We start from the raw sequence: 25606 nt of genomic DNA, 5'->3' as shown, positions 1-25606 counted from the left end.
GGCAAATGGAAGGATGGGAACTCATTCAGTAGATCAAAGAAAGCTGTAACTTCAAGGATCTACAGATAAAGATACTGATAAGAATTAGGCTAATTGATTCTACAAAGCCAAGTCATCTGGACTGGAGGTAAAAGGTAGCCACAGTGGAGAATGGGATTGAAGGATGAGGCTGAATAAAAACAGGTGCTTGCGGGGCTCAGTCAGTTAAGTGCGTGCCCTTGGCTCAGGTCATGATCTCAGGGTCCTAGAATCAAGCCCCACGTCCTTCCTGCTCAGCGGGGAGTCTGCTTCTCCCTCTGCCCCCACCCGTCATGCTATCTTTCTCAAATAAATAAAATCTTAAAAAACAAAAACAAAAACCAGGTACTTGCCTGACAATATGAATATGGAATAATCAAAGCCTCAGAGTTCTTTTCAAGCCAACTACTTTACTCCCCACCCCTAGAGAAGATAGCCTGCAGTCTTTATAGGCAACTATACTTAATAATCTCCATCCTCTAAAGAAGATGTGGTATATATAGATACAATGGAGTATTATGCAGCCATCAAAAAATGAAATCTTGCCATTTGCGACAACGTGGATGGAACTAGAGTGTATTATGCTAAGTGAAATAAGTCAGAGAGAAACAAGTATCATATGATCTCACTGATATGAGGAATTTGAGAAACAAAACAGAAGATCATTGGGGAAGGGAGGGAAAAATGGAACAAGACGAAACCAGAGGGAGACAAACCATAAGAGACTCTTAATCTCAGGAAACAAACTGAGGGTTGCTGGAGTGGAGGGGGGGGGGAGGGATGGGGTGGATGGGTGATGGACATTGGGGAGGGTATGTGCTATAGTGAGCGCTGTGAATTGTTTAAGACTGACGAATCACAGACCTGTACCCCTGAAACAAATAATACATTATATGTTAATAAAAAAATAATAATAATAAATAAATAAAAATAATCATATACTCACTAGGCATGAAACTGGAAGTCTTCTAGAGAAACCAACGAGCCCCAAAGAAAAGAACTCCATATATTAACATTCAAAACCTCTACCTGCTGGCTAGATTACCCTACAATGATGCTCAATATTTTACAAACCCAGCTTATTTATGCATACAAAAACTTTTTTTTTTAATTTTAATAAATCTCTACACCCAAAATGGGGCTCGAACTCACAATCCCAAGAGACGCACGCTCCACTGACCAAGCCAGCCAGGCACCCCCAAAAAACTTTAATCCCTAACTCTTAAATATAAAGACAATCAAGGATCATTAGACATTTAAGGAATACCTTAAATGAAAAATGAGAGGAAGAGATAAATTCAGGAATGAAGCTTAAAACAAAACACTGTGCTGCACATATAAGTTAAGCACAGGTTTAAAAGAGGTTTTGGGGCGCCTGGCTGGCTCAGTCGGTTAAGTGTCTGGCTCTTAATTTCAGCTCAGGTCTTTATCACAGGGTCGTGTGTTTGGGCCCTGTGTTGGGCTCCAAGCTGGGCATGGAGCCTACTAAGAAAAAAAAAAAAAAAGGGAGAGAAAGAGAGAGGTTTCAAATAGGATATAGGAGATATATATATATCCTCACACACCTGCACACAAATATTCACAGCACCATTATTCATAATACCCAAAAAGTAGAAACAACTCAACTGTCCTTCAACTGATGAATAGATAAATAAATTGTGGTATATCCATTAGATGGAATATTTGGTCATAAAAAGGAATGAAATACTGATATAAGCTACAATACAGATGAAGCCTGAAAATATTTTAAATGAAAAAAGACAAAACATGAAAAGCCATACATAATTCTATGATTCTGTTTATATAACATGCCCAGAATAGGCAAATCTACACAGAGAGGAAGTAGGATAGTGGCTGCCATATGCTGGGGAGAGGAGAGAACGGAAAGTGACTTATTGAGCACAGGGTTTCTACTTGGGGTGATGGAAATGTTCTGGAATTAAGACGGGGTGATTGTTTGTACAACTTTCTGAAAATACTAAAAAAACCACTCAATTATACATTATAAAAGGGTGAATTTTAAGGTCTATGAATTATATCACAATAAAGCTGGTTTTTAAAAAATGACCTCCTGATGTTCCACTTTAGGAAAAAATTGGCATTATCTTGTAAAACTGAAGATAAACATGCCCTAAGACTCAGAAATTCTAAAATAATACATGATAGGAATTTTTTCATGTGACTGAGGAAGACATATTACCTATAATACAGCAAAACATAGTATCAAGAAATAGAAACAATCCATATGACCATCATTAGAAAACGGACAATTCATGGTATACTTCTACAATGCAATGGTATATAGCACTGATAAATAAGTAAATAAACTAGAGCTAAACCATATATGTTAGGTGAAAAAAGCAAATTACGGAGTACAGAATTAAAACTTGTGAATTATAGATTTTTATGAATATACAAATATGTAATTAAAGTAAAAAATAGGAGCACCGGGGTCTAAGTGTCCGCCTTCAGCTCAGGTCATGATCCCAGGGTCCTGAGATCGAGTCCTGCATCAGGCTCCCTGCTCAGTGGAGAGCCTGGTTCTCCCTCTCCCTCTGCTACTCCTCCTGCTTGTGCTCCCCTGCTTGTGCTCTCTCGCTCTCTCGCTCATTCTCGCTCTATCTCAAGTAAATATAAATAAATCTTTAAAAAATAAAAATAAAGTAAAAAATGCACACAGGAATGATAAACACCTAATTTAGGATAATGGATTTCCCCGGTGATTACCTCCGTGGAACAAAGAAGTGGGAATTAGGACCAACTATAATGTTTTATTTCTTTGGGAGAAACATCTGAAGCTCATATCATAAAATATTGAATGTGACTAAGCTGGGTTTTGTGTTTTAACACAAGGATCATACAGCTTATAAAACAGAAATGGCAATAAAATCAAGAAGGAAAAGATTTTAAAATAACTTCTCTAAAAAATAGTGGAGATTATGGAGGGAGGAAGTACAGGCACTGTTGTTTTTCATTATAAAATCATTTGGTATTATTTCACTTAATGCTCATTTATCACCAGGATAACAATTGTTAAACTAAGACAAAAAGGAAAACCAATGACTTCACAAACTCGAAAGAACTTACTGTTTATCCTCAGAATAAAAACCTTAAAAGCAATTAATCACCACTAAATGCTAAAATCATTGTTTTAAAGGCTGCCGGGGGAGGGGGTGGTATGAGGGGTGGGGGGTGGGGGGAGAATGATGCAACTCAAATGGTCTCAAAACATTAACCAAGAGATTACTTATTAATGACAAAGGGAAACAAGGTATCCTTACAATAAAGAGATGCGACCACCTTAACCAAGTTACTAAACTGAACATCACCAAAAACAGGACCAAGAGACACCACGTGCCTCTTGTTATGCTGCACTGAGAACATCATCCATGAACCATTCTTGCAAAAAATGCTTACTCTGAATCTATGAGCAGAGTCAAATTCAAATTGAGACATTCTGCAAAAGACCTGAACTCTTCAAAAAATGTTAATGTCATGAAAAACAAAAACAAGCAAACAAAAAAAAAGACAGGAAGGTATTCTGTATTACAGAAGTTGTCTAAAGAGGTATGACAATTCAACGCAATGTATAATCCTTGACTGAATCACAGATAAAACAAAAAGCAGCTGTTATGAAGATTACTAAGGAAATTACATATGAACTATTAAGTATATTTAGATAACAATACTATATCAGAAAAAAACCCCAATACTGTAACAGCCTTAAATTTCTTAAGTGTGATGATGGTTTTATGATCATATAGGAAAATGCCCTTGGTCTTAGGAGAAACAAGAAGTATTTAGAGATGAAAAGTTATGTCACAACTTACCCTCCAATTATTGAGTAAAAAAGTGTGGTGTGTGTGTATGTAGAAAGTAAATGTGGCAAAATGTGTTACAAGAATGTTCATTTTACTATTCATCCAACTTTTCTGCAGAATTGAAATTTTTCAAAATAAAAAGGAGAAAATAATTAGAATCCTCTTTCTGCTTTTTCATAAATTTGAAATCCATAACAATAAAATTTAAAAATGAGAAACAGTTTAACTTACAGCAAGGAGCTGTCTTATAAGCATGTCTGAGGCTTTCTCAGAAATGTTGCCAACAAAAACTGTAGTAGTGGGACCACAATTTTCATCATTTTCTTTAGCCTTTAAGCCTGGGTGATCCTTTCTTGCTCCCAAATGCTTTCCAACCATGGACACAGTTGGTACTAAAACCTAGAGTGAAGAAAAGCAATAAAATTGGAACCGGCAATTAAATTTCCTATCATATTTAAAGTAACATTAGTCTAAAAACAATTTTAAAGTACTAAGTATACGGCACATTATTAAAGGTTCTACATACTTAATCTAAAGCTTCTATCATTTTTCATTAATGCAAATTTATTCATGACAAGTTCCACTATTAGAGTACCTTTTTTTTTTTTTAACAAGATTTGAGAGAGAACACACATACAAGAGAGGGGACGGGCAGATGGAGAGGGAGAGAATCTCAAGCAGACTCCCTCTGGAGCCCCGATGTGGGGCTAACGACCCCTGAAATCTAAGGACCCTGAGATCATGACCTGAGCTGAAATCAAGTCAGACGTTTAACCGACTGAGCTACCCAGGCACCCCAGATTATCTTTCTTTTGAAAACAACTTGGAAAAAGCAAATAAAAATAACTTGGATGAAAATTTTTTTATATTTAAGACATAATTCTTAAATGTCTAAGACAACATAAATCATTTTAAATTATCAAATAAAATTATCAAATAAAATTATCAAATAGATCCCGGAGCTTCTTCACAACTCTACTCTGTACGAAAATAAAAGCAAATTTCAGGACACCTGGCTGGCTCAGTCAGTTAGGTATCTGACTCTTGATTTCAGCTCAGGTCGTGACCTCAGGGTCCTGGGATAGAGCCCCGCATCAGGCTCCATGCTCAGGGGAAGTCTGCTTCTCCCCGCCCCCATCTCCTTCTGCCCCTCCCCCACTTGTGCTAACTCTAAAATAAATAACCCCCCAATTTTTTTTAAATAAGAGCAAATTACAATTATCCCCACTAATCCTCTGACAGAGCATTACTAATACTCTCAGAGCACTCTCCAACACTTAAATTTTACCTTTATCAAGTTAGTTACTTTTTTTTTTTTTTTAAGATTTTATTTATTTATTTGACAGAGAGGGACACAGCGAGAGAGGGAACACAAGCAGGGGGAGTAGCAGGCCTCCCGCGGAGCAGGGAGCCCGATGTGGGGCTCGATCCCAGGACCCTGGGATCACGACCTGAGCCGAAGGCAGACGCTTAATGACTGAGCCACCCAGGCGCCCCTCAAGTTAGTTACATTTTTTATTTTCCCTTTATAACATTCAAATTCCCAGAGGAAGAACAATCCTACTGATTTTTGTATCTGGAATTGAATTTTGCGAAACATCCACAGCAGGCACCGAATAAACAATGGTGAACTGAGGAAGCTGCTCCAAACCCCAACTCCCACCTTTGCCTAGGATGAAATGCAAGAGAGTAAGAGTACCTGTCATGTGGAGGTTTTCCAAAATAGCCAAACAATGGGTATCCAATGCAAGAAAAATTGTACTCCCCCCTTGATCTGCAGAACCACATCATCTTAGTGATCTGCCTCACAGATTCCTGTTTGCCCACAGAGTTACCATCTCCTTTGTAATATGAATAATACTCCCCTTCCTCCCTTTTCAAAATCCACAGGTAGAAAAATACTTGAAAGTAATGAAATCTACCCTTCCTCATAGTGGAATTCCAGATGAAGTCTGATACTCTACCACTTAACTCAAAGAAAAATTCTGGTTAAACAACAGTTAAGACAGTTATTATTTATTCATGTGTTACAGCATATTAGCATTCTGAACTAATATGCTTAGAATGTACAAAAGCTTTGATGAATGTGAAGAATTAAGGCGTAAAGTAGACTGAATAATAAAACACTTTAGCAGAGTAAAGGCTTCAAGAAAACTTTACAAAGCTTAAAGATACCATACCAGAGGACAGAGAAAAAATAGTTTGGAAGGGGCTAAAAATTAGGTGAGAGGAAACAATGGAAATATATTCAACACAAAACTCACTTCAAAATTTAAATTTCTACTAGAATCATTTCTACAGTCTTTTTTTTTTTTTCTTTTATGAGATTAAACATGTCTGATCATTCTCCTACCTCCCAGGACCAAGACAAGAGTAGGGAATGATAAAAGAGCCAATGTCCTAAATCTAAAGTAACAAGAATATGAACAGTCTAGAGAACATATGTAAATAGAGAGCCTGTTTTAAAGGCAACTGCATAATATGCATAGCTGAGTGAAAATGATACTCAAATAAGTAGTATGATATACATGGATGCTCTCACTCCCTATTATTCTTTTAAATACTTAAAATACGGGGCGCTTGGGTGGCTCAGTCATTAAGCATCTGCCTTCGGCTCAGATCATGATCCCAGGGTCCTGGGATCGAGCCCGCATCGGGCTCCCTGCTCCGCGGGAAGCCTGCTTCTCCCTCTCCCACTCCCCCTGCTTGTGTTCCCTCTCTCGCTGTGTCTCCCTCTGTCAAATAAATAAATAAAATCTTTAAAAAAATAAATACTTAAAATAATTTAAGTTTATCAAGGTTTTTTTTAGCTTTAGAAGCAGCAACACTACTGTATCTCCTAATTCCTCCTTAAAATCATACTTACAGTTGGAGCAGGAGCCATAATGCTCATTGGTACAGGAATCATTGGGGTCCCTAAGAAAAAAGCATATTAAAATCTTATGAATACAAGTATATATGACTATATTCTGTATCAATTCCATGGCACACAAATAGGTATCCTCACTCACAGTTAATTTAAGTTGAAATATATGACTGATGGAAATGAGATATTGATGAATGCCTTATTTTCAAAAGCAATGTGGTACAGGCTGGTCTATATAAACTTACACAACAACAAAAAACTATTCTAAAAGCGAAGACTAGGGCGCCTGGGTGGCTCAGTCGTTAAGCATCTGCCTTCAGCTAGGTCATGATCCCAGGGTCCTGGGATTGAGCCCTGCATCGGGCTCCCTGCTTGGTGGGAAGCCTGCTTCTCCCTCTCCCACTCCCCTTGCTTGTATTCCCTCTCTCGCTGTGTCTCTGTCAAATAAATAAAATCTTAAAAAAATAAAATAAATAAAATAAAGTAAAAGCAAAGACTACCACTACAACATGCTTTTGTCTCAGGAGTTTAAAAATCTGGACAGTTACTGATTCATGTTCATCTGATTCAGTACATCCTGAAAGCCATTAACTTACGCAAATACAGATTCACTGATGGCTAAATGTGGTATTAATGAATCCTTTAAAAGTTAAAAAAAAAAAAGGTATCAAATGAGAAATTAATCTAGAAACCTAGAAAGAATCTTGTTATTGCTGGTTAATAAAAAGAAAAACCATGCAAAAAATATGACCAGCAATCTCAGTTCGTGTCAAAGAAAATCTCTAAGACAATCACCTGCTGGCTGCACTGGGCTATTATTGACATCTTAGTGATACCTACATTTTTGTTTTCAACTACACTGTTTACCAACCAGTGACTACTGTATTGAGTGTTCTTGTGTATATAACTAATGAAAAATCTTACCATCTGAGCACTAAGAAAAAGAATGCAATGAGGGCAAAAATCAGTGAAAGATTTGTCTACTTTTCTAATATAAATTTTTAAATGCTTCTAAATACATCTCAAAAAGTTCTGAAATTTCTCTTCAGTTCAAATTTAACATCAACTTAAGAGAATTCTCCAGCTAAGATTGGTAATAAATTCTTAAACAGGGGAGCCTGGGTGGCTCAGTCGTTAAGCGTCTGCCTTCGGCTCAGGTCATGATCCCAGGGTCCTGGGATCGAGCCCTGCATCGGGCTCCCTGCTCCGCGGGAAGCCTGCTTCTCCCTCTCCTATTCCCCTTGCTTGTGTTCCCTCTCTCGCTATCTCTCTCTCTGTCAAATAAATAAATAAAATCTTTTTTAAAATAAATAAATAAATAAATTCTTAAACGTTTAACATTATCCATTTATTTTCCAATATAACTTATTTAAATTGATTTTTAAATGAGAAAAATCAAGATTCCTGTCAACATAGTCAACAGAATACTGTATAAAATAGAAAAAAAAACACAGAGGTGCCTGGCTGGCTCAGTCGGAGAAGCAAGCGACTCTTGATCTCAGGGTCATGAGTTCAAGCCCCACATCAGGTGTAGACATTACTTAAATACGTATGTACACAAACTTTTAAAAAAAGAAAAAAAAAACAGACTTCAAAATCAAACCTGGGTTCAACTCTTCGTTCTATCATGTCTATGCAACCTTGGGCAAGCTCTTTAAGCTGCAGTTTCCTCAATTCTCCTGAGGTAATTTCTTTGGAGCACCTATGAGACTAAGATCATTTATGTATTGCATTTAAATACAGTGGGTGCTCAAAACTGTAATTCAACAATCTGTGTATCTAAATTTTTCACTTTTAACTTTGCAAAACAAAAAGTTCTCCTCCCTTTATCATAAACCGTAATCTATATGGCACCTTTTCCATAGGTAAAATTTCTACTGAAGAAAAATTCAGGGGCGCCTGGGTGGCTCAGTGGATTAAGCATCTGCCCTTGGCTCCGGTCATGATCCCAGGGACCTGGGATCGAGTCCCACATCAGGGAGCCCGCTTCTCCCTCTCCCTCTGCCTCTCCCTCTGCTGGTACACGCATGAGTGTTCTCTCTCTCTCTAATAAATAAATTCTTTTAAAAAATAAAATAAAAATAAAGAAAAATTCAGAAAAAGACAGTGGGAAAAAATTTTTTTCTTTTTCTTTTTTTTTTAAGCAAGCTCTACACCCAACATGGAGCTTGAACTTAAAACCCCGAGATCAAGAGTTACATGTCTACAGAATGAGCCAGCCAGGCACCCCATTGCTTTTTCCTTTTTAACAGTTACTAAAAGCTTTTTGGGTTTTTTTAAAGATTTTATTTATTTGTCAGGGAGAGAAAGCACAAGCAAGTGGAGAAGCAGGCAGGAGAAACAGACTCCCTGCTGAGCAAGGAACCTCATGTGGGACTCCTGACCTGAGCCAAAGGCAGATGCTTAACCGACTGAGCCACCCAGGCGTCCCAAGAGTTCTACAAGTTTTACAGTTATGTTTCCTACCTCAACTTACTAATACCATACAAATACAGAATTCACAGTGGAAAATGTATTTCTACTCATTACGAAGATCTACACATGCTAAAGTGAAAGAAGCAAAGAACACAAAGAGTGAACAGTGTAGTATTAGTTGAGTTTTTTAAAAAAAAAACAGGGTGCCTGGGTGGCTCAGTTGGTTACGTGACTGCTCAGGTCATGATCCTGGAGTCCCGGGATCGAGTCCCACATCGGGCTCCCTGCTCAGCGGGGGGTCTGCTTCTCCCTCTGACCCTCTTCCCTCTCGTGCTCTCTGTCTCTCATTCTCTCTCTCTCAAATAAATAAGATCTTTAAAAAAATAAAAAAATAAAAAAAAACAGAAGTGGGGAAAGGGTAAACATAAGCAAACACACCAGGATATGCATAGTATGTGTCTGGAGAGTTACACACTAGAAACTGTTAAGAAAGGCTGTTTGGGGGAAGGAAATTCTCAGGAACCGTAGGGGGAAAAAACTTCGTTTTTCTATATGCATGTATTACTTTTTAGGGAAAATTTATGGTTATTTTTCAAATTGATTTTCTAATTTAACATAGAATGTGACCATCACACTTAGAGTTCAATTAATTGCACTAACAGGCAAGACAAGAAAATTATACATGAATATGGATATTATGGTCTTGAATTACTTCCCTAGTTTAGTGTATTATTTCATTATTTACCTTTTAAAGTATTGATGCTACACACAGAATGCAGAATGAGCTGCAACTAAAGTTTGATTTATCATCTAAATATATTTCCCTAAACAGAAATGATACTGTATGCTGTTGCAAATAGAATCAGAATTAACAGGTTACCACTCTGAATAAATGCCAACATCAGTATGGCAATGACCAAACAGTCAAGAAGAAAAACTGACAGTCTGCTTTTGGGGTCTGCTGACCCATCTTAAAAAATTATGCAGAGAATAGTCTTAAGAGAAACAGGTTTCATTTACTTCTACTTCTGTTTAATAATTTGGTATAATATTTATAGAAAATGTTAAATTTAGTGTTTGCTTTTTAAAAATTCAAAGGAGGGCGTGGGGCGCCTGGGTGGCTCAGTTGGTTAAGCAACTGCCTTCGGCTCAGGTCATGATCCTGGAGTCCCGGGATCGAGTCCCACATCAGGCTCCCTGCTCAGCCAGGGGGTCTGCTTCTCCCTCTGCCCTCTTCCCTCTCGTGCTCTCTGTCTCTCATTCTTTCTCTCTCAAATAAATAAATAAAATCTTAAAAAAAAAAAAAAATTCAAAGGAGGGCGCCTGGGTGGCTCAGTCATTGAGCATCTGCCTTCGGCTCAGGTCATGATCCCAGGGTCCGGGGGTCAAGCCCCGCATCGGGCTCCCTGCTCCGCGGGAAGCCTGCTTCTCCCTCTCCCACTCCCCTTCCTTGTGTTCCCTCTCTCACTCTGTGTCTCTGTCAAATAAATAAATAAAATCTTTAAAAAAATAAAAATAAAAATAAAAATTCAAAGGAATTTAAAATCTTTTCTATAAAACCAATCTCTTTAGAAGGAAATTAAGGCACTGATTTTTCACTGTCACCTTCCCTGATTCTGAATAAGTGATTAAGCTTCATTCCCAATCCCTTAAATTTCTTCACAAAGAAATAAAAAGTAAACTATTCTTTCCTTTAAAACTATAACATAAGGGTTTTAAAAAAAAAGTATCATGGTTACTAGTAAGGGCTAATAGATCTTCTTATGAGACTAGAAATTTATGAACAAAATCAGGATATATGAACCCCCCCAAAATTGTTGCCCAAATGAAAATGGCTCAGGACACTGTCGTTCTTATGTTATTAATCTGTTAGATGGTTGACAAATAACTTTATTCAGTTTTCTGTTAACATTATTCTCTCAATCACCCTATTCAGCAGAAATTCCTTTGTATAGTACATTACAGAACATCTAAATTACAGACTAAAATTCAGTAACTGTTCCATGAAATAATAAACTGGTTTTAATTAAATGTTTTTAATTTAATTTAAATACGCATTTCAAACTATACCCCGGCAGCAAGTGGTAACAAATACACATCCATGATTACCTAGGATAGCTTAAAACAAGTTGCTACAAGCATAAATGTCTTAAAAATTTGTACAAATTCTGCATTCTATTCCATGATATATATGCATAAGTACTTGTTCTAACTTTTAAAAGTTTGATTTACCCCAAATTCCTGAAGTATTAAATAATATTCCAGAAACATTGCCATGTTTATCTTGTGGCTTTTCACACCTACTCCAACACTGCTATATACTTGACCTAGGAATAGGGAGGCCCCCACAGCTGAGCCTCTAGAATATATGTTATGAATTAACAACCCATCTTATGAGCCAACTTCAATGTACTGTTGATTTCTCAAGAGTCAAGCTCTTTAGAAAAACACTGTAATTTCAAATAGATCATCCAACAGTTAAAAACAGGTCTCTGATATAAAGCTTTCCTCAAACAAAATATTTCTGGATGATTTACAAGAGCATTCGCTGATTTCAGCCTGAATTACACAGATTCTAAGTGAAAAAAAAAAAAAACTTTTAATACGCAAATTAAGGAGAGCTCTTAGGTATGGTCTTTTGGAAGGGAAACTGATTTTGTATAAAATGTTTTCAGTCCTGGGGCGCCTGGGTGGCTCAGTTGGTTAAGCGACTGCCTTCGGCTCAGGTCATGATCCTGGAGTCCCTGGATCGAGTCCCGCATCGGGCTCCCTGCTCGGCAGGGAATCTGCTTCTCCCTCTGACCCTCCCCCTCTCATGTGCTTGCTCTCTCTCATTCTCTCTCTCTCAAATAAATAAATAAATAATCTTTAAAAAAAAAAAAAAAAAAATGTTTTCAGTCCCGCTAAAATATAAAAATATCTGAACTACCACCCATAAACCAAAGGAAAACTCTTGCTTTCCCAGGCCAAGCAATGTTAATTATGTACCTTAAGATAATGGTTCTCAAACATGGGTTCTCTAAGCTATGCTTAAATACTTAGGAATCCCTTGTTAAAAATTGTTAAACTTGTTAAAAATAAAGATTCCTGGGCCCCAGTATTTGAGGATCTGAATCTGTGGGTTGGAGTGGAGCTTGAAATTTTTTTTTTTTTTAAACCTCAGAGAGTTTTGGCAAGAGGAAGCTTTTATATGGTTATTTGGAAAGCTCTCCAAAATATATTGTCAAGCATAAAAAAACAAGAGGCAGGGCGCCTGGGTGGCTCAGTCGTTAAGCGTCTGCCTTCGGCTCAGGTCATGATCCCAGGGTCCTGGGATCGAGCCCCGCATCAGGATCCCTGAGCCACGGGAAGCCTGCTTCTCCCTCTCTCACTCCCCCTGCTTGTGTTCCCTCTCTCGCTGTATCTCTCTCTGTCAAATAAATAAATAAAATCTTAAAAAAAAAAAACAGTAGATAAAAAAATATATACTTAGGGGCAGCCTGGGTGGCTCAGTAAGTTAAGCATCCGACTCTTGATTTCAGCTCAGGTTATGATCTCAGGGTCATAAAATCAAGCCCCGTATCAGGTTCCTCACTGGGCATGGAGCCTGCTTGGGATTCTCTCTCTCCCTCTGCCCCTCCCTCCCGACTCACTTGCTCACATGCATGCACGCTCTCCCTCTCTCTCTTAAAAAAAAAAAAAAAAAAGAATATGTACTTAGAGCGGCTTGTAATATGCATTAAAAACTATCTGGAAAGATAAACTAATGAGCCTGTTTTGTTTCCCTCTTTTGGTAAGGGAATAATAACAACAGTTATGTGGAAATGTGAGCAAAATTTTTCACTGTATACCTTTTTAACTACTGAATCATACGAGTTAGTATGTATTTACTGGAATATGCATTATCTATTTTTTTTTAAATAAAGGTGTTTCTTAAAAATCTTCCCAGATGTATTTGATACTCAGCCAGATATGAAAAGGACTGTCATAGGAAAATAAGATACCACATTTACAGAAGGATGCTAACATCTTTACTAACACACAGTCACATACATATCATTTTCCTAAAAAAGCTATAATGACAAAAGTACAGGTTAAAAATAACAACAGTACCCACAAACTTACCTGGAGGTACAGGTGGAGGAAAACCAGGAAATTGTGGGGGTGGGATCCCTGGTGGGAGTGCTGGGATTCCCATGGGAGGGCGATTCAAATGAGGGGGGAAAGACATTCTTACTGCAGCGGTCTAAAGAAAAAAATCATGACAAATCATTTTATTTGAAAACTTTGCAATTTGATATGCCTGGTTTGTTGGCCTTCATTTTTAGAGTATCTGCAAAATTCTAAAGTTTTCTTACCCAAAGGAGTTGGCAAAGACCCTCTTTTCTCTGTCTGTCCATTGAGAATTTTTAAAACTTAGATCTTTTCTAAAATAAGTTCCCAAAATGTACACGATCTAAATTCAGGATAGACTCCTACAATCATATGGGAATACATATAAAGGAAGAAAAAAATTTTGAGGTTCAGTTAATATCCAAAAATTAAATACCAAACATCAATGAATTTTTTTAAACCAAACTCAGAATCCAGGAAGATTATCTAACAGTTTTTTTTTTCTTTAAATGTTCTGATGCATTCATTTTTTTACACACATCAGCACCCTAAAAACTAAATCTACAAAGTTACACAGTATTTGTTGATTCAATGTTGGCCAGTTCCTCAAGGACAAGTGAATGCCTCAGTGAACTATAACCCTGAGAGGGAAGAAACCTCCTGACATCAGGTCACATACTAACCACTCAGTTATAAAAAGAACATACAATTTGTGACAATGGGAAAATTTCCTAATTTTTGTTAAACTTAAAAGCAAACCCCTACGGGCTCCTGGGTGGCTCAGTCGTTGAGCATCTGCCTTCAGCTCAGGTCATGATCCTAGGGTCCTGGGGTCAAGCCCCGCATCGGGCTCCCTGCTTGGTGGGAAGCCTGCTTCTCCCTCTCCCACTCCCCCTGCTTGTGTTCCCTCTCTCACTGTGTCTCTCTGTCAAATAAATAAATAAAAATCTAAAAAAAAAAAAAAAGCAAACCCCTTAACCATTCATGAATGAAATTCAAGAATCAGAAACTAACATTTTTTTTTAATACAAGAATACACTGAACTGTTTCATTTGGTTTGTGATATTATTACTTAAAAGAAATTTAATTTTGGGACACCTGGATGGCTCAGTTGGCTAAGCGACTGCCTTTGGCTCAGGTCATAATCCCAGAGTCCCAGGATCGAGTCCTGCATCGGGCTCCCTGCTCAGCAGGGAGTCTGCTTCTCCCTCTGACCCTCCCCCCTCTCATGCTCGCTCTCTGTCTCTCTCTCTCTCAAATAAATAAATAAATGAAACTTAATTTTGTCCTTTAGTTAAATGAATATAAATATTTAAGACTCCCCTACCACCAAATTTTATATTTTCATCAACATACTTGAGTGTCCAGAACTATTAGAAAAAGTAGAAAAACTACGGTAGGATGTCCTGGGAAGATTCCATGCACCAATTTAAAAAAGCAGCCAAAATAAGTGATCTCATACCAGTGATGGCACTAAATAGCAGTGATTTGATCAACAGGAGATATATCTGCCGGACACTAGGAAAAACTCCCCCTACACTCTGTAACTGAACGAGTTTAGAGTTGTTGGAAGCTTTAAAAGAACATCTCTCTCTACTATTTTTTGTGTTTCATACATTGATTTACTCACCCTTCAGAAGAGAGAAGATAAAAAGTGCATGTCTTCCACTTCCTCGCCCCCTAATCCCAACAGTTTGGTATATATCGTTGTATTCTTCTAAATACCTTTCTATACACAAACTAATATATAATTATTTGTGTTTTTCTGCAAACAGTATAATCATACTATATTGTTAGGTGCATTTCTCCTTCATTATCATTAACATCTCTTCATATCAGTTCATTAAGTTCTATTCCAATCTTTATAATGCAGTAAACTACTATAATACAGGCATATAATAATTATTCAATCAACATGGATGGTTGGCTCCACATTTTTCCTCTTATAATACTGAACATTCTTGGACATATAAATCTATGCACCTGTGCAAGTAATTCTATTACACAGATTAGTACTACATGTATCTAACTTTACCTCCAAATCATTCTCCAAAGCTAGTGTACAAATCTATATCCCCACCACCAATATATGGGAATGCCCTTTGCTCAGAACCTCACCATTGCTAGAGTAAATCAGTGTTTAAATTATAACAATCTAATAGGTAAAAAATACTCTCATTTCAATATGCATTTCCTTAATCACTAATGAGGCTGAGTATCTTTTTACCTGTTAGACATTTCTTTAAAACGATCTTAGAAAAGCATGCCCTTCAGACTCACAGCTGTTCTTCCTCAGTGTTCTTTTGACTTAATAAATTAGGATAATACAATATTCTATAAAATCTAAACTTCATTTTCAGAAAACACAATACACTTAAAATATTTAGAAAGCTTTACAAATAAAATAAATTCCTAGGATTTCATACACTTAGAAAATAAGGTATTGGAAATGCTTTAAAATATTAAGTATCAGCATAAATTAAAAAGGAAAATACAACTAATTAATGACTGTAAATGTGTTGAATTTTTAAATAATCTTTCTGTAATATTTTTTGCCCAAAAACAAAAACAAATATTCTATATAAAGGGGGCAGGAGTGTATCTCCTTTTAAAAGAGGGCTACTGTCCTACTTACAGAAACTCTTCTATTATCATTATAATACTCTATCTCAGCACTTTCTTAGGAGAGCAGTTGATATTAATACCTGTTGAATAAATAAAATGAATGAATGAATCAGTAAACCAATTTATTAAGAAGCTCCCATGTGCCAAGTACTATGCTAGCAATGACCCAGTGCCTAGCCTCACAATGTTTACAAAGACTGGAGCACGAATTCATCTCTAGAATTATTTATTGTTAAGTATTAGTTATAACTATTATTTTTTAAAGACCTATGTTCTTGGTGTTTAAATTATATTTCATGACTTTTAAATGTATAATTCATTATGTACAAGTTAACCAGATTATATTTTAGTTTATGCCAATATATCCATTCCATCCACGTCTAATTTTTCTATTTTCTATGTCCCTTTCATTTAGCACTGCTCATAATTTGCTTATTCACAGGCAAGCTTCAAAGGTGAAGGTAACCTTAATAAGATAATGGTCCCTCCTACGGTCAGAAAACTACAATTCTGGTAATCACTGATAAATATTAATGTTCACTTTAAACATCCTATAATGAGAGTATCAACCACTTTTTTCAAAATGAACTTTTGTTTTCACATATGTGAAAATGAGAATAAACTTTTATAACCATAAGCAAAGTTTATCAGTTTTTACCTACAATTGATAAATTATAATACTCTCATTACAAATTATATAGAGATTCGGGGCGCCTGGGTGGCTCAGTCGTTAAGCGTCTGCCTTCGGCTCAGGTCATGATCCCAGGGTCCTGGGATTGAGCCCCGCATCGCATCGGCCTCCCTGCTCCGCTGGAAGCCTGCTTCTCCCTCTCCCACTCCCACTGCTTGTGTTCCTGCTCTCGCTATCTGTCAAATAAATAAAATCTTTAAAAAAAAAAAATTATATAGAGATTCAAATTTGGTAGGCACTTTGCAGAATAAAGTGGGGAAAAGAACTAGGGAGTGCTTTACTTAAATATGGTGGTCAGGCCTCACCAAGAAGGTAGGCAAATTGAACAAAGACTCCAAAGGGGCCTAGGCAGAAGCCTTGTATCTGAAGGTAATAGGCTTCCAAGCAAAGGAAACAGCAAATACAAAGAGCCTGAGGTGGGCATGGAGTGTTTGTGGGAGGAAAGCAAGGCCAACAGCTGGAGCAGAGTACTTGAGGAAAGTCAAAGATAAATGCCAAGTATTACTTGAGGGAGGGGATTCAGAGAATGTAGTACTTTGTAGGCCACTGTAAAGGTTTTGATTTTTACTCTGAATGAGACGGAAAACATTTGAAAGACTTTTGACCTGACTTATATTTTAATAGTGTCACTGGCCACTGTGTTAAAACTGGAGAACAAGGGTAGAAGCAGGAGTATTGCAATAATGCAGACGAGAGAGGGTGGCCTGGAATAGGTGGTAGTGGTTAAGTGTTAGATTCTGGATGCAGTACTTTGAAGGTAGCCATTGTGTGAGGTTTAAGAAAAGAAATGCAAAGGTTATTTTATTAGCACTGAAATGACTTAAATGACATTTAAAAATACTTGTATTTTTCACTTTCCCTTTGGAGTGTTTCACTTTTAGAAGGGGCTCAAAGCATTTTTACGTGCTAGGTATGAAACCTTAAGACCCAAAGTAAAAACAAGTACCTATGATGCAAGTGTTCCTTATCTCTAGTGTGGCAGTGGTCATATGGGTTTATTACGCATTTGTCAGAATTAACTGAAATTAAAATGGGTGCATTATATTGTATGCAAATTTTCTCAATTAATCTCGTCTCCTCCATCCAAAACTTTTTCAAACAAACAAAAAAACTTTCAAATAAGATTTATCTCTACCACTCAAAATATGCCTGCATTCCGCTTTTCTCTTTTTCCTCTTTACACTTTTAAATCACTCCTTTTTTCCTACACCATATACTGCTTACAACCATTCCTCCATTGCAGATTTATCCCAACAGAAAACAAATTATTTCACCAGGAATAGATATACTGGCTAACCCCATCGGGACACTGTGTGCCAGCCAAATTTCTGAATGGTTAAGAGGCAAATGAATCAACAGATTCTCCTTAGTAAACACTTATACAACTCATTCATTCATTCAACAAATATCTAGCTCCAATTGTCTGTCAGGTTCTTTTCTAAGCGTTAGTTTTATTAGCTCTGAAAGAGCAAATTTTAAGTTATTATATAGTTACACAGCCAGCCCAGTGGCTCTACACTGTATATGATATGACTATAGAAGGCATTGTTCCCTGCAGTTTATAGTCTGCAGGGTATAACGGACTAACATACCTGCCCCAGCCTAAGCAAAACGAAACCTTCAAAACATCATTTTTCAAACTGAATTTCTACAGAAGTGGAGTCTTCGGGAACTATTCCTAAGAAAAAGTGTTCCATATCCAAAGAATGGGAAATGCTTTATTAACAAAAAGTTTCTTTTGCAGGAAAACTTTTCAGAGGTGTGAAAATACTCAAGTCTCCCAAAGGGAGCTGATCTTTTTCTGAGATTTCCACTTAGCTGTTTTACCATCTTCGATGATTAGAAAGCAACACTATCTACAGAGAAAAATTAGTGGTAGTCTGAAGCTGAGGTGGGAACAGGGAGTGACGTGCAAACAGGAAAGAGAAATCCTTTTTGGAGTAACAGTTGCACAACTCTGAACATTTACTAAAAAATCATCAAATTACACATTACAAAGTGTATTTTATGTGTTAATTACACCTTAATAAAGTTGCTTTTAAAAAAAGGCAATACCAATTTGGGGCAATTTCAGGCTAAATCCAATTAAGACCTGTAGATTAGACAATACTGCATCAATATTAATTTCCTGATTTTGTTCACTGTATTGTTGTTAAATATGAAAATGTCTTTATTCTAGGAAATGTACACTGAAGTGTTTAAGGGCTACGGGATGTCTCCTCTGCAGCTTACTAGCAAAACACTTCAGAAGAAAACTATGAAGAAAAAGAGAGAATAAAGCAAATTTGTAAAATGTTATCAATGGGGAATCTGGGTGAAAGGTATCTGAGAACTCTTTCTACTATTCTTGAAACTTTTTTGAAGTTTGAAATCGTACCAAATAAGTTTTAAAAAGTAGTATCAGGGGCGCCTGGGTGGCTCAGTCCTTAAGCATCTGCCTTCAGCTCAGGGTATGATCCCAGGGTCCTGGGATCAAGCCCCACATCAGGCTCCCTGCTAGGCGGGAAGCCTGCTTCTCCCTCTCCCACTCCCCCTGCTTGTGTTCCCTCTCTCGCTGTGTCTCTTTAAAAGAAAAAAAAAAAAAAGGTAGTATCAATTCTGGTGGTGTAAATATTATGTTCTTTTTCTTAAGTTTCAAAATTCAAAAAAAGGGCAGAAAAAAAGCTATTCAAAAACTTTAAGGCGGAGTCAATTGAAATCCTTTTAGGAATGGCAGTGGTAGTTGTCAGAAAAGATTATCAAGATTAAACAAAATACACAGAATATTTTTGTAAGACATTAAAAGACTCAATGACTACTTCTGCTTCCAAAGTTACAAAATAGTCAATATAATTTTTCTTTAAACCATACATAAATGAGAAAAGTACATAGCTAATTTGTGGCCCAAAAAGTTACTTGAAAATCCCAAACTCATATTAGGTCTGAAGTAGTTACCAATGTTAAAAAGAACTCATTTTATTTTAGAAACATATTTAAAAGCTTTACCACAGTGAAATAAAAAGATATCAAACCACAAAATAAAAACACTTAGCCCAAACTATTATTAATATATATGGTGCCTATTTGCAACACTGGAACAATAAAAACATTTTCTTCCTAAAAGTGGTTTGGAACCATACCTAAATAAATAAGGGGAAAACCTACTCTGGGGATCCCAAATGGAAATTTGAGAACCCCAAGGATTTTTTTTTTTTTTTTTTTAAGTAGACTCCACACCCAGCATGGAGCCCAACACAGGGCTTTCACTCACAACCCTGAGATCAAGACCTGAGCTGAGATCAAGAGTTGGACGCTGAGGGCGCCTGGGTGGCTCAGTCGGATAAGTGTCTGACTCTCGATTTCGGCTCAGGTCATGATCTCAGTGTCTTGAGACCAATCACATGTCAGGCTCCACGCTCAGCAGGGAGTCTGCTTGAGAGTTTCTCTCTCTCTCTCAAATAAATAGATAAATCTTAAAAAAAAAAAAAAAAAAGAGTTGGACAAAAATAAAAAAAAATAAAAAATAAAGAGTTGGACCCAAGTGACTGAGCCACCCAGACGCCCCAAGAAGATAAATTATTTAATAAAAATATTAACTAACGTATTAATTTATTTGTTTACAAAAGTCTTCAACATACATTATCTCACTGAATCTCCCAAATTACCTGGTGTAGATGTATTATTCTCCTTTTACAGATGAAGAAGCTAACCTGTCCAAGGGAACACAATAAGTGGGTGGGAAGCCCAAGGTCATCCCCACTATCCTGAAATTACCAATCCAAAGGCTGTTTTCACTATATCACAATGCCTCTTTCTAGTAACAACATACCAAGAAAAAACTTCTGATTAAGGGTTAACTTTGATTTTATTTATAAAAGTCTATTCAGAGTACACTAGAAGAAATGTTAAGAGTCGGGATTAGGCTCTTAAATAACAATATCAGTTAACTTGGACTAAACACTATGTTACTTAGACACTGCACTAAGGATTTTACATACGTTTTTCTCAATCCCCAGTCACAATAACCTATGAAGTGGATACTATTCTAATCCTCAATTTACAGATGAAGAAAACCAAGACTTCAAGAACAGTTAAATTAATTAGAACAGTATACTATCTGCTTGAATCATGAGGAACCGACGATCAACTGGATGCCTTTCAAGGCCTCTGAAGGTTTCTGAAAATCTTTTAAAAATTAAAGTTCCCAACACAACATAAAAATTGTTTATATTCTACTGCCAACTACCTAATTCAGGGTACTTCATACTATAGCAGCCTGGTACAACAGAAGTCCAATCTCTTCCTTCCTTAGGTTGGCTCCACTCTACCCAGTATCAAAATGGCTTTTCCATGGCAATATAAATCCACATTACATAACTTCAAAATAATCTTCATATTCCTAGATCTACTTCGAAAAACGTATTTAAAAAGTACTGAAGACCAAAGAAAAGAAAGAAAAAAGTAACACATTTTAATGTGGAGCTTGGTCATCGCCTAGAATGAATGGGGATATAATTTACTGCAACCTCCAATGGAGGAAAGGGGCAAGACCACAATACTCATTACAATCTTAAACAAGAGAACCAGGGGGGTTGCTAAAAAAGGTGGGCATTAGCTGAATTCGGGTTGGGGGAGTGGGGGAGTCTACTCGGTGGCGGGCTCTGAATGCCCAAAGAGGAAAAGAAAGAAATCCGTTGGTGGCCAGCACCTCGCTAAAAAGGGTGGGTGCTTGTTAGCTTGTAAGCAGAGCCTAGGGCAAGAGTGTCCTAGGCCCGGGAAATCTACAGTAGGGCTCCACAAGCTCGGGTTAGAAAGGGGCCTCGGAGAAGGGCTCCCAAGGGGCCGACCGATCATTTTTTGGCAAACGTGGAGCCCAAAAGGGCCGAGGCGGTTCACTCTGTGGCGGACCGTGGAAAGGAAAAGGAAAGTGGGCGACAATGCAAGGAGGAAAGCTCTGGCAGTAGGTCCGGCCTCCACGGGCTCCTGCTGGGCCCACTGGTTTCCGAGGCCTTTGAGAAGTGGAGAAACCCAAGCCTCGTGCCCGTCCCCTCCCCCATACCAACCCCCCTTTACCCCCAATCCCACCCCGGCCCTTTCGCAGCCTTCCTGGCTTCCCCTCCTCCCGCAACCGAGGTACCCGGTTTCCCGGTTCCCACACGCGTTCAGAGGCGTGAACTCACCCGCCGCTGAGGAAACAGTACGGTCTTCGCGGTCTTCCGAGCTCCAGGTTACGAGTGGGCTCCACCGGTTCGAGGTTTCTGCGCGCCGCTCACCGGGAGACTGCTTCCGAAGCGCCTACTCGCACAGGCCGCAAACACAGCCGCGCTGCGCGGGGAGCTTCTGGAGGTCTTCCTCTTGCCCGGCGTGCACTGCGGCCGGGAGAGTGAAGAGGAGAATCATAGAGAAGAACGCGTATAGATAGTCTTCTCCTTTGGCTCTGAATCACCACGCAGCGGCGAATAACCATAGAGAAGGAGCGCCTGGTGGGGACTAGAAAGGCTCGAGCTGTAAATTACGACCCACCCTGCCATATTTGATTGGAGCTGACTGAATCTTATGACTAGGAGACGCCATCTTGAGGTCAAGGTTCCGGTGCGCGCGGGGCAAAGGCTGTTAGAGAATTTCTTACTTTTTGTAGTTTGTGTTTCGGGACTTATAACTTTGCTCTGTGGCTCATTGAGGTTCGGTGTACTGCAAACCGGGCCTCACCTAGCACCTCAGTGGAAACTGGGAGTGCTTACCTTTCCCTGGAAAACAGCTACTCTTGATACCGAGAAATAACTGGCAAAGGGCGTGGTGGTTTCAAGAGTATGCGCACACCCCTAGTAGGGCCAAAGAGGTGGCTAAAGGTACTTGAAATACCTAAAACGGCCTGTGAAAGCTTTTAACATAACTTTCATTCTGTAATGTAAAGGTGCTGAGAAGAACTTCGCTTACTAGATTAACGGAAATAAAACTAGATTATTAGAAATAAACTAATGAAACTTATAAATGATTCTTCAATTTATGAACATTTATGGGCAGTATCTTTTCACAGGCCTTTGTTTCCTAACTCTGGCTTCTCAAAAGGCTTATCATTTATTCAATATAAATTTATTGCCTCCCTGAGTGCCTGGTGCTGAGCTAAGTGCTGGAGGTCTGAAGGTAAACGCAAGTGAGATTTTACTGCTGTTTGGGAAGAGCTGCAAACAACGCAGAACAGATGACAAACTGACCACTGTGTATAAAATTGAAACATACTGCCTTTCCTTATATGCTTTTCCTATTGAATTTTACTCTATAGCGCTTATCACCACTTACGGTAGTATATATTTTTCTTATTTATTTTATAGTTTGTCTTTCCCTACCCCACTAGAATGTAAATGTAAGGAGTGCAGGGATTGTCTCTTTTGCTCACTGCCCTATCCCAGTGGCTAGGACAAGGCCCGGTACATAGCAAATGCTCAATAAATAATTGTTGAATGAAAGAAATGATTATATGTGAGTACCAACAGAACGTAAAATGCAGTGGGAGACTAATGGGAAAGGCTATAACATTATCATTTGTAAAATTTACATCCACCTGTATTTCTTACTAGGTTTCCTTACCATTAAGTAGAGCTAATAATATCTATTCCCCAGAGCTATTGCAAGAATTAAATTAACTAATGCATGTGAAAGTATTTTGCTCAGTAAAGCGCTAGTCAAACGCTAGTTACATTTTGCAAATAACAGATTATGGGGGTGCTTGGGTGGCTCTGTCGTTAAGCATCTGCCTTCTGCTCAGGTTATGATCCCAGGGTCCTGGGATTGAGCCCTGCATCTGGCTCCCTGCTCAGTGGGGAGCCTGCTTCTCCCTCTGCCTCTACCCCTCCCCCTGCTTGTGCTCTCTCTTGCTCTCCGTTAAATACATAAATAAAATCTTAAAACAAAACAGATTATGCCTTTTTTTTTTTACAACTACAGGCATGAACAGAAATCCTTTCAGGTTACTCTGTATCCCTTTGCTTTGTTAGAAACATGATATACAGGGGTGCTTGGGTGGCTCTGTCGGTTAAGCATCTGCCTTCTGCTCAGGTCATGATCCCAGGGTCCTGGGATCGAGCCCCACATCAGGCTCCCTGCTCTGCGGGAAGCCTGCTCCTCTCTCTCCCCTCTCCCTGCTTGCGTTCCCTCCCTCGCTGTGTCTCTCTCTGTCAAATAAAATCTTAAAAAAAAACCATTATACTGGGCGCCTGGGTGGCTCAGTTGGTTAAGCAACTGCCTTCAGCTCAGGTCATGATCCTGGAGTCCCGGGATCGAGTCCCGCATTGGGCTCCCTGCTCAGCGAGGAGCCTGCTTCTCTCTCTGACCCTCCCCCCTCTAATGTACTCTCTCTCATTCTCGCTCTCTCAAATAAATAAATAAATCTTTAAAAAAAAACATTATATACAAATTCACATATTACTTTTATAGTAAAGCCTTAGAGAGTTGTCTTAAGTAAGTTTGCTAACTTTTTTGTTGCTTACATTGACCCAACATCCATTCCCCTGCCTTTGGTAATGGCACTCCAAATTTCTTAAAAGAAACCATCCTTCCACTACTCTAGATCTTTGTAGTTTGGATGTAAAGTCTTAAGCCTAGCCAGACACTTTAGGACACAGGGATAAAGTTATAACCCAAGCAGAGCCCGATAATTGAGTACTTATGTTGTACCAGGCACTATTTTAAGTATCTTGCAAATATCAGCAACTTTAAACCTCACTGCAATCCACCAAAGTAGGAACAATTGTGGTACAGATGAAGAAACTAAGGCTTAGAAAGGTCAAATAAATTGCCCAAAGTTATAAGAACAGTAAGTATTGGAGCCAATTTGGTTCCTGATTCCATGGTCTCAACCATTACACTATTGCTGCTTCACCTAGCAAGAATAATGCTAAAAGGGGTTGAGGGAGGGGACTCTATCTTTTTCACTTAACTTAAATCTGGAAGGATTTAAACTTAGAACTACTGGGGATAAGAATGAAAAAATCACAGAAGAAAGCTAAGAGAAGATGAGAGATTTTTTGACAATATCATTTGAGAACATAGATTCGGCCTTTTTTTTTTTTTTTTTTTTTTTTAAGATTTACAGGGGCACCTGGGTGGCTCAGATGGTTAGTCATCTGCTTTGGGCTCAGGTCCTGATCCCAGGACCTTGGGATCGAGCCCCGCATTGCAGGGCTCCCTGCTCGGCGAGGAACCTGCTTCTTCTCCCTCTACTGTTCCCCCTGCTTATGCTCTCTCACCCTCTCTGTCAAATAAATAAAATCCTTTAAAAAAGTAAAATTAATAAAAATAAAAAATAATAAATTTTTAAAAAGATTTTTTTTTTCTTTTATATCTTTTGGAGAAGCAGACTCCCTGCCAAGCAGGGAGCCCGATGCGGGACTCGATCCAGGGACTCCAGGATCGTGACCTGAGCCGAAGGCAGTCGCTTAACCAACTGAGCCACCCAGGTGCCCCAATTTTAAAAAAGATTTACAGAGAGCACAAGCACATGCACAATCGTGAATGGGGGAGGGGCTGAGGGAGAGAAGCTTCAAGCTAACTACCCCTGCTGAGTGCATAGCCCAATTCAGCCGGGGCTCTATCTCATGATCCATGAGATCATGACTTATGCCAAAACCAAGAGCTGGAGGCTTAACCAACTGAGCCACCCGGGCACCCCAAGATTTGGCCATTCTTAAAGCCATTATGTTTCTAGACTTCCCAATATGTAAGCAAATATATTACTTTTCCTAAATCAGTTTGAATTGAGTTTTCTATCCCTTCAACAGAAAGAGTCCTAAACAATACACTTGTATATCACTTATAGAGATAGGTCAAGCCATTCACCTGCAATAAACAGGCATCCCACTTCTGAGGAGTTTTTTCTCAAACAAATAAGCCCTTGCTGAGGAAAGTGACTGTAGATAATTAATTTGAATGCTGGTGACCAAATTATGTGTGTTCTGACCCTATTCCTATGGCCACATCTGGTCAGCAACATAGCATGGGACCTGTGAGAAAAACATTGTTTAGTTGGCTCATGCAGATCCTGTCAAGAATTTAAACCAGAGATGTAGAGGATTCAATTAATTGACAGCAAAAGAGAAATGC

At 38.4% G+C, this 25606-nt stretch overlaps 1 protein-coding gene across 1 annotated transcript in view; it reads right to left on the bottom strand.

Annotated features, from left to right (window-relative positions):
- Window positions 1-21876, bottom strand: part of RBM25 (RNA binding motif protein 25) — a 58973-nt gene extending 37097 nt beyond the window's left edge. Inside the window, exons 1-4 of the mRNA XM_032405507.1 lie at window positions 21688-21876; window positions 13225-13345; window positions 6706-6755; window positions 4071-4238 (exon numbers count right to left, since the gene is read on the bottom strand). Of these exons, the coding sequence (XP_032261398.1) occupies window positions 4071-4238; window positions 6706-6755; window positions 13225-13330 (324 nt within the window). The 5' untranslated portion in view covers window positions 13331-13345; window positions 21688-21876. The remainder of the gene's footprint in view (window positions 1-4070; window positions 4239-6705; window positions 6756-13224; window positions 13346-21687) is intronic.
- Between the last annotated feature and the right edge of the window lie 3730 nt (window positions 21877-25606).

The sequence above is a fragment of the Phoca vitulina genome, unplaced genomic scaffold, assembly GCF_004348235.1.
Source record: "Phoca vitulina isolate PV1807 unplaced genomic scaffold, GSC_HSeal_1.0 scaffold7, whole genome shotgun sequence".
In the NCBI taxonomy this organism is placed as follows: Eukaryota; Metazoa; Chordata; class Mammalia; order Carnivora; family Phocidae; genus Phoca; species Phoca vitulina.
Note: the sequence above shows the minus strand (reverse complement) of the source record. Positions and strands in the feature narration are given on the sequence as shown.